This window comes from Gekko japonicus, unplaced genomic scaffold (assembly GCF_001447785.1).
Source record: "Gekko japonicus isolate JY-2015 unplaced genomic scaffold, Gekko_japonicus_V1.1 scaffold42, whole genome shotgun sequence".
NCBI classification, from domain to species: domain Eukaryota; kingdom Metazoa; phylum Chordata; class Lepidosauria; order Squamata; family Gekkonidae; genus Gekko; species Gekko japonicus.
Genome location: NW_015165831.1, coordinates 1159354 through 1168016, shown reverse-complemented (window position 1 = coordinate 1168016; position 8663 = coordinate 1159354). Strand labels below are relative to the sequence as shown.

The window sequence follows — 8663 nt, the reverse complement described above, 5'->3', positions numbered from 1 at the left end:
ATCCTGTCTCACGCAATGGCCAACCAGTTGCCCTGCGTGTCCAATAAACAGGTTCCTTTTTTCAAGGAGATAATATAGTTATATCCACTGGTTAGTTACATAACACTTTATCTTTGGGCATGGTTATTCAAAAGCCCTTCTGTTACATTCACAAAAAGCAAAGACCTGTGGGAGTAAACGGGCACCGAGTTTACAATTTTTTAACAGAATGCATCTCCAACATTAATCTGGCTTGAAAAGTGCACTTTTTGTGAATGTAACAGAAGGGCTTTTGAACATGCCTAAAGATAAAGTGTTATGAAACTAACCAGAGGATATGACTATATATCTTCTTGTAAAAAGGAACCTTGAAACATGTGTACTGATTATATACAGAAATCACGTTGGACTTCTTTGACATAGCTTGGAGGATTTGTTTGACATAGGTCCTGTTCACACGAGGCAATTTGGCCCGGGAGCAGGACAGTTCGGGGGCGGATCAAACCAGCGCGATCACACCACAACATCTGGGAAGCATCGTGCTTCCGCCCCCGAACTGGACTTTCCCGGGAAAAAGCGCCTCAAGTTGACACCACCTACCTCGGTGGTTCAACGAGTAGACGCGCTGCAATCCGGGCGTCTGATCGCCGGCGCTCCCTTGCGCCGGCACAATCCCGGCCCGGAGCCGAACTGCGCATGCTCCGACATGCGCAGTTCGGCCGGCACCCGGTCTGAGCCATGTCTTCTCCCTGGCGTTTGATCGCGCCGGGGAGAAACGGCGCCGCGGCCAGGGGATCCGTGGGATCCCGCCGCAGCGCCTCAACGTTGGCGCGGCTTTTAAAAGCCGCGCCTCAAGAGGCTTTTTTCCTGTCGTGTGGCAGGGGCCATAGTTTGGAGAACTTCTTTGATGTATTATGGACTTTGGACCCCGTTGACAATTTTTGTGATTGAAACGGACTGCTTAGAGTATTGTTTGTTTGGAATTTTTCCCTATGTTATAAGTGTTATGAATGAGATATTCTATTGTATAGGTGTTGTGTTACTTCATGAATTTATAATATAAAATTATACTTCTATTTTTCATAAAATATTTGAATACCTTTCTGTTACCATCTGTACCATGGTCTTCAATTTTTGAGGACACAGAATGACAACTGCCTTGGTTTACCCAAGGTAGGGTACTTATCATCTGGAATTCCTTATGGAATCTAGCCCTTCTTGCCTTTAATTATCTAACACCAGGACACCATTGTAATAGTTTTGATGTAGTTTGATCACCACTGTTTAAGGGTTAAGTTTACAATTTTAATCTTGATTTTATTGTTTTATACTAATGTTGTAACCCGCCCTGAGCCTGCTCACAGGAAGGGCGGGATAGAAATTGAATTGAATAAATAAAATAATTTGTAATAAGATTTTTGAAAGATTGTTGTTAATTAGATACTGGATGTCTCTTACTCACAGTATCTCTCTAGTTGTTGGTTCCTACCACTGTGATTTTTTTTTTGGTCTGTCCAGCATAGAAGCCAAGGCCTTCCTCAGATGTTGCCTGTTAGCACTGGTATTCAGAGGTTTGCTGCCTCTGGCTGTGGAGGTTCCCTTTCATCAGTGTGATTCAATAGGCCCTTCCTTCACCAATCCTGGGCTGCCATAACCAAAGTTTCCAATTTCCGTTCTTGGGAAGGCTAGAGAGGATGAGGCAGGAAGCAGCCCAGCCCCCTGCCACTGTGTCCGGACCCAGAACCATTTATGAAGACTTGGTAGATCCAATGAGGTGTGGTGGTTAGAGTGCTGGACTAAGATATGAGAGATCCGGGTTCGAACCCCCACTCTGCCACGGAAGCTTGCTGGGTGCCCTTGGGCCAGTCATGCACTCTCAGCCGAACCTATTCTACAGGGTTGTTGGGGTGAGGATAAAATGGAGGAGGGCATAATGATGCTGTAAGGTGCTTTGGGGAGAAAAACAGGGTATTAAGTATCTTAAATAAGCGTGCTTTGACTCTGCTTAGCAGCAGTGGCTCTGAGATGACTAAGGAGCGGGGAAAAGATTTGTTCGCGGTCCTAAGCTTCAGGAGCCCCCTAGCTCTCCCAGCCAGGAGAGGCAGTCCCCAGCGGCCATCACCTGGTGCCCATTTTGCAGTCCATGATGCTGGGCATGTCGAGGCCGCACAAGAGGTCGTCCATCTGGATGTAGCGCTCCCCATTGGTCTCCACCACTCCATGGTAGGTGGGCACGAAGGGATGCAGGACGTCGCCCATCAGCTCCACCAGACAGGCATTTTCCACGGGACTGAACTTCTTCAGGATCTGTCCCTTTTCACTGGCCTTGAAGTTTCCTGCAGGAGGGAGGAAAGGAAAGGGTGAACGGAACAGTGGAGTTCGGCAGCCCCAGGGGAGGGAAACATCCACCCACTGCCAGTAGGGAGGCACTGAGGCTCAAGAGATTTCCTTTAGTCATCCATTGATGGGCCCCTACTCCAACAGGAGCTGTAGCCCTGCCTAGTTACTCTCAGATAAGCAGGGATGGGCTATGGAAAGAGAAAGATGGTTTGCACATGGGCAGAAGCGAGCTCTTCTTTAGGGGAAAGGCTGTGGCTCAGTGGTGTAGAGCCTCTGCTTTGCGTGCAGAAGGTCCCAGGTTCGATTTCTGGTACAGAATCATAGAGTGAGAAGGGACCTCCAGGGTCATCTAGTCCAATCTCAATCTCCATTTAAAAGTTTGGTGTAGTGGTTAAATTTGGAGAGCCAGTTTGGTGTAGTGGTTAAGTACACAGACTCTAATCTGGGAGAACCGGGTTTGATTCCCCACTTCTCCACTTGCACCTGCTGATGTGACCTTGGGTCAGTCACAAGCTCTGGCACAGCTGTTCCTGAAAAAGGGCAGTTTCTGTCAGAGCTCTCTCAGCCCCACCCACCTCACAGGGTGTCTGTTGTGGGGAGGGGAAGGGAAAGGAGTTTGTAAGCTGCTCTGAGACACCTTTGGGTAATGAAGGGCGGGGTATAAATCCAATCTCTTCTTCTTCTACTAAAAGGATCAGATACTAGGCAATGTAAAAAATACTTGACCAGAGACCATGGAAAACCGCAGCCAGGCTGAGTAGACAGTGCTGACCTGGATAGACCAAGGTCTGACTCAGCACTGGGCAGCACCGTGTGGTCACGTGTGATTACATCACAGGAGCCAGAGCCGAGTCCTAGTGGTGAAGGGAAGGCCCACCCGGCTGCTGCGATCCTGTGCAAGAGAGGAGGTTGCCCACCTCTTGCTCATTCCCCGGCCGCTGTCTCCCTCACGCCGCCCCACGCGTGTACCTTCGTGACCGGCCAACTGTACCCAGGAGCTGCGTCTCCGTAGGGACCAGTGCACCATCGTGAAAAAGGTCTTCCAGGACTTGGTCTAGAAGAAGAACCAAGGCAGAAGTCACAAGACAGGAGGGAAGCATTTCAAGGCACACTCCCTCCACCCAGTGCAGAATTCAGCAGCCTGAATGGCCACCTATATGTTCAGGCTTCGGCCATGTGGGTTGCAGAATCCAGTTTTTCTTGATGTCTCTGCTGACTCTCTCCCCTAAGAGCTTTCTATCCAACTGCTGGGCAAACAGCCTAACCCACTGGGTAGGAGCAGGATTCCTTCTGCATAGAGCCTGGAAGCCCGTGCACACACAGGGAAGCTTCATAAATCAGCGGTACCTTCAAAGACACTTTACCTCCATGCCTGAAGGAGTCAGGATTGGGGAGGTGGGGCATGCCTGGTTTGTATACAGTCACAGGAGCAACTAAGCCCTATGGCTTTCCTGAGTGACTTCAAGAGAGGAAGGCCCGCCCAGCTGTCTGCCTTGGCCCTCCTCCCCTTCCTCGCTGTCTTCCTTCAGGTCATTCAAAATATCTGTAACCACAGCAGAGGGAGACCCAACAGCTAAAGAAGCTGAATAAGGAGATGTCGAAAGAGGAAGGACAGGCCTTGCCAAGAAGGCAAGGGGGGAGGGAGAGCCGTGCGCTTAGCAACAGAGGGAAATCTTGGCCCGGCATCTCTGCAAGAGGAGGCTCCTGGCGAGCTCGGAGCTGGGTGCACAAACATGCAGACTGCAAGAGGAACTTGAGCGCGCGTGCACACACACACACACACACACACACACACACAGAAGCGAGGCTGACGGAGCTGGCTACAGCCCTCTGTGTTGCAGGAGCTACCACTGCAGAAGCACAGGAGCACCTCTGGTCTGCACAGAGCAAACTGGCTGGGCCCGCTGTGGAGATTTGCATCCTGCCACTATGCACCCGCAGCCTACGGTAGAACGTCGCATGTGCACACACATTTTGGAAATGGAGTGAAACACAGGTTCATTCGCCAGTTTTGCATTCCTTGGGCATCACACTGGAATCACCTTCAGTCTGGTGTGGCTGTTTGGGGAATGGTCCAGCAATGCCCGTATAGCCTTCCCCAGAGAGCAGAGCCAGCGTGGTGTAGTAGTGGTTAAGAGCCGCGGACTCTAATCTGGAGAACAAGTTTGCTTCCCCACTCCTCCACACGAAGCCAGCTGTGTGACCTTGGGCCAGTCAGTTCTCTCAGAGCTCTCTCTGTCCCACCTACCTCACAAGGTGACCGTTGTGAGGAGGGGAAGGGAAGGCAACTGTAAGCCATTTTGAGACTCCTCAGGGCAGAGAAAAGTGGGGCATAAGAAACCAACTCTTTCTTTTTCCTTTTCTTGCCAGTTCCTTCTCCCGGACACCTCCCCAACCGGCACAATGGCCTGGAAATGCAAAGCCCTGTCAAGGGTGGCCAATGTGAGAGATCCAGGCTGAACTGGCAACTTCTGACCTTGGCAGACTTCAGAACCTTGTGAGGGGTGAGAGGCCTCAAAGTGGCTGATTAGAGTGTCGAATACGAGTTCTGCTCTGTTGAGAGTCAGAGATAAGGTGGTTACCAGGGAAATTAGAAATCTGAGGTAAAGTGAAGACTGAAGAAAACACTGAGAGGAAGATTTGAACGGAGAAAACCAGGGATTTGGACAGAAAGGGCAGATTTGAGAATTTCACCTTCCCTTTTCTACATATGTACTCAGATTGTTTTTTGTAAATCAATACATTACTTTTTAATGAAAGAACAAGTGATCAAAACTGAGAGCCAATGTAGTCGCTCAGAGTGTCAGACTAAGATCTGGGAGACCCAGGTTCGAATCCCCACTCTGCCATGGGGGCTTGCTGGGTGACCTTGGCCTAGTCACACCCTCTCAGCCTAAGCTACCACACAGGGTTGTTGTGGGGATAAAATGGAGAAGGGGAGAATGTTGTAAGCCACTTTGGGTGCCCCACTGGGAAGAAAAGTGGGGTATAAATGAAATTGATAATAATAAAAATTAAATGGTTCTCCTTCCTGCTTATTAGCAGATATGGTAAAGAAAATGGAGGTGTGTTTATTTTTTGTTGTTGTTGCAGTAGTGAGCCCTCTTTTGGGTGAGGTGTCATCTGCATCCACCGGGAAGAGCTACCTATATGTGATACCAGGCCCTTGAAGAGAGAGCTGCCATGGCAACTGCCCAAAACTTCATTCTTCTCTCAAACACCTTTGCAAGTAGCTGTGGGCCAGGCTTGACAATTCAGGGGGGCAGGGGGCAGGAAGCAGCCTTTTCATCTCCGTCACAGTTTGACATGAGGCAAGCACACAAACAATCCCCTCAGCCATCCTGAAAACATACTCCGCTACCTGCTGTAAGGTCAGTCCTGCTCAGCTTGAAGACATTGCCTCCGGTGGGCCCTGGGGAGCAGAAACTGTTCCTGCACCAGGTGGCCAAACTTGCCTGGAGCTGTGCTGAGCTCCTGACTGAAACTGGCCCAGATACATTCATGGGACAGACAGGAGAAAATCTAAGGAAGTTTCTAGCTTTGGCTAACCCTAGGAGAAAAGCAGTTTGCCAGATATGAATCCAAGCCCCCTGCAGAACCAAGAAGCAGATTCAAAAGGTGAGCAGGGTGATGGAGAAGCCCCTACTGGAACACGTGAAAAACCCAAGAGGCTTTTCCTGAGGAGGATGCGCCAGCAGGAAAGTCAAGCATCCACCTGTTTATCAAACAACATCACAATGCAGTTGAGGGAGGCTTGACTGAGTTGTTGGAAGTAGGTGCGAAGGGAGCCTGTGCCATGTGCTTTGCTCATCTGTGCAAAGCCGTCCGAAGGTGCCTTTATACTGAGATAGGATTGTAATCTATTCTAGGTAGCATCGTGCTTTAAGTGTATTGACCTTCGTAATGCCACTTACTACATAGTTTATAGCATACTTTGCCTTAGCCAGTTTGTTTGCCCCGGACAGATTTATGGTGTGCCTCATTTGGAATACTGTGTACAAGTCTGGTCGCCATATCTCAAAAACAATATAACAGAACTGGAAAAAGTTCAGAGGAGGGGCAACCAAGATGATTAGGGGCTTGGAGCACCTTTCCTATGAGGAAAGGCTGATGAGTCTGGGACAACTGAAGAAGTGAGCAGTGACTCACGAAAGATCCTACCCTGCCACAACTTTTGTTAGTCTTTCAGGTGCTACTGGACTCTTGCTCTTTTTTGCTGCTACAGACAGACTAACTCAGCTACCCATCTTGACATAAAGGGGGACATCATAGAGCTTTATAAAATTATGCATGGGGTGGAGAGAGTTGACATTTTTTTTCTGTCTCCCAAAATCCTAGAACAGGAGGGGATCCAATGAAGCTAGATTCAGGACGGAGAAAAAGAAATACTTCTACACAGAGAGTGATTAAAATGTGGAATTCGCTGCCAGAGGATATAGTGATGGCCACAGGACAGGAACAAACAGCTTAAAAAGAGGATTAGATAACGGAGGACAGGTCTTTTTGTTGTTGTTCAGTCGCACAGTCGAGTCCGACTCTTCGTGACCCCATGGACCAGATCACGCCAAGCCTTCCGGTCTTCCGCAGTCCTCTGAAGTTTGCTCAACTTCATGTTCGTTGCATCTATGACACTGTCTAACCATCTCATCCTTTGCCGTCCCCGTCTTCTTTGACCTTCAATCTTTCCCAGCATCGGGGTCTTCTCCAGTGAGTGCTTCCTTCTCATTTGGTGGCCAAAGTATTTGAGCTGCAGGTTCATTATCAGTGGCTAATAGCTAGGGTTGCCAGCCCCCCCCGCCTCCGGAGGGGGATGGGGGGTTAGGGTTGCCCGATCCAGGTTGGGAAATGCCTAGAGGTTTGGGGATGGAGCCTGGGAAGGACAGAGACCTCAGCTGGGTACGATGCCATAGTGTCTAACCTCCAAAGCATCCATTTTCTCCATGGGGACTGACCTCTGTTGTCTGGAGATGAGCTATAATTCCAGGGGATCCCCAGGTCCCACCTGGAGACTGGCATTACTACTACTTGCCATGGGGACTGAGGGAAATCTCCACATTCAGAGGCACTAAACCTCCAAATCCCAGAGCCAGGAGGCAACATCCGGGGAAGGCCTCAGCCTCTATGCCCTGGTTGGTCACTGTGTGAAACAGGATGCTGGACTAGGAGGAGCGTGTCCAGAAGAGGGCAACCAGGATGGTGAGAGGGTTGGAATACAAGTCTTATGAGGAAAGGCTGAAAGAGTTGGGTATGCTTAGCCTGGGAAAGAGAAGGCTTAGAGGGGACATGATTGCAGTCTTCAAGTATTTGAAGGGCTGTCATATAGAAGATGAAGCGAATCTATTCTCTCTTGCTCCGGATTGCAAGACTAGATCGAATGGGTGGAAATTACAAGGGAGTCGTTACCGGCTAAATATCAGGAGAAACTTCCTAACTGTAAGAGTGGTTGAGCAGTGGAACAGTCTGCCTCAGGAGGTGGTGAACATAAGAACATAAGAGACGCCAATGTTGGATTAGGCCAAAGGCCCATCCAGTCCAACACTCTGTGTCACACAGTGGCCAGAAATACCAGGTGCCATCAGGAGGTCCACCAGTGGATTCCTTAAGCTGCGGGACCGGATGTGAGTGTAAGCGAACAGACGGGACCTGCAAAATGGCAAACTGACCTACTCTATACCCAAATACCATCGAGAAGTTGCGCCCGACATTTTGAGGAGGACTTTAATTTAAATTTGATTTTAAACATCTTTTAGAGGGTCTGGGAAAACGTAAATAGAAGGAATCGTTTGATCTACAGTCTACCTTCTAGAAGAGACTGTTTGTTTGCGAATTTGCGCACCGCAGTGAAATTGCCAAAACGGAGACCAGAAGGGGACCGAAAAGAGCCGATTCAGACCCTGAAGTTAAACCAGTTGTGAGATCAAGGACAGGTTCAATGTCAACCCCCAAAATGTCAAAAGAGAGGGAAAAGGACAAGAAAGAGATGCAGGCCGCCATGGAAGCGATGGAGAAAAGGATGCTGGAGGCGATTCAAGCCATGGGGGAGCAGAGTGAGAAAAGAATGGGGGCACAGATTGAAAAACAACTGGAGGCGCAAATGGCAAAGCAAACTCAGATTCATCTGAAACAACTTGAAGAAGTCCAGGAGAAAAATATAGCAGCATTAAAGGAACTGGTCACAACAGAAATAACTTCAATCAAGCAAGAAATAGAAGGAGTCAAAAAAGAAATACAGCTTAATGCAACCAAAACCACAGAGACGGAAGAGAAGATGCAACAAATCGAAGAGAAACAGGATTCTTTGACTCAGCAATTCAGAAGATCAGAAACAATGATGGAGTTCAGAA

The 8663-nt window shown here is 48.9% G+C and overlaps 1 protein-coding gene across 1 annotated transcript in view; it reads right to left on the bottom strand.

Moving 5' to 3' along the window:
• The window catches only part of LOC107110089 (inositol-trisphosphate 3-kinase B-like), a 23762-nt gene that overhangs the window by 6346 nt on the left and 8753 nt on the right, over positions 1-8663 (bottom strand). The window contains exons 3-4 of the mRNA XM_015410811.1: positions 3289-3373; positions 2102-2315 (exon numbers count right to left, since the gene is read on the bottom strand). Coding sequence (XP_015266297.1) covers positions 2102-2315; positions 3289-3373 — 299 coding nt within the window. The remainder of the gene's footprint in view (positions 1-2101; positions 2316-3288; positions 3374-8663) is intronic.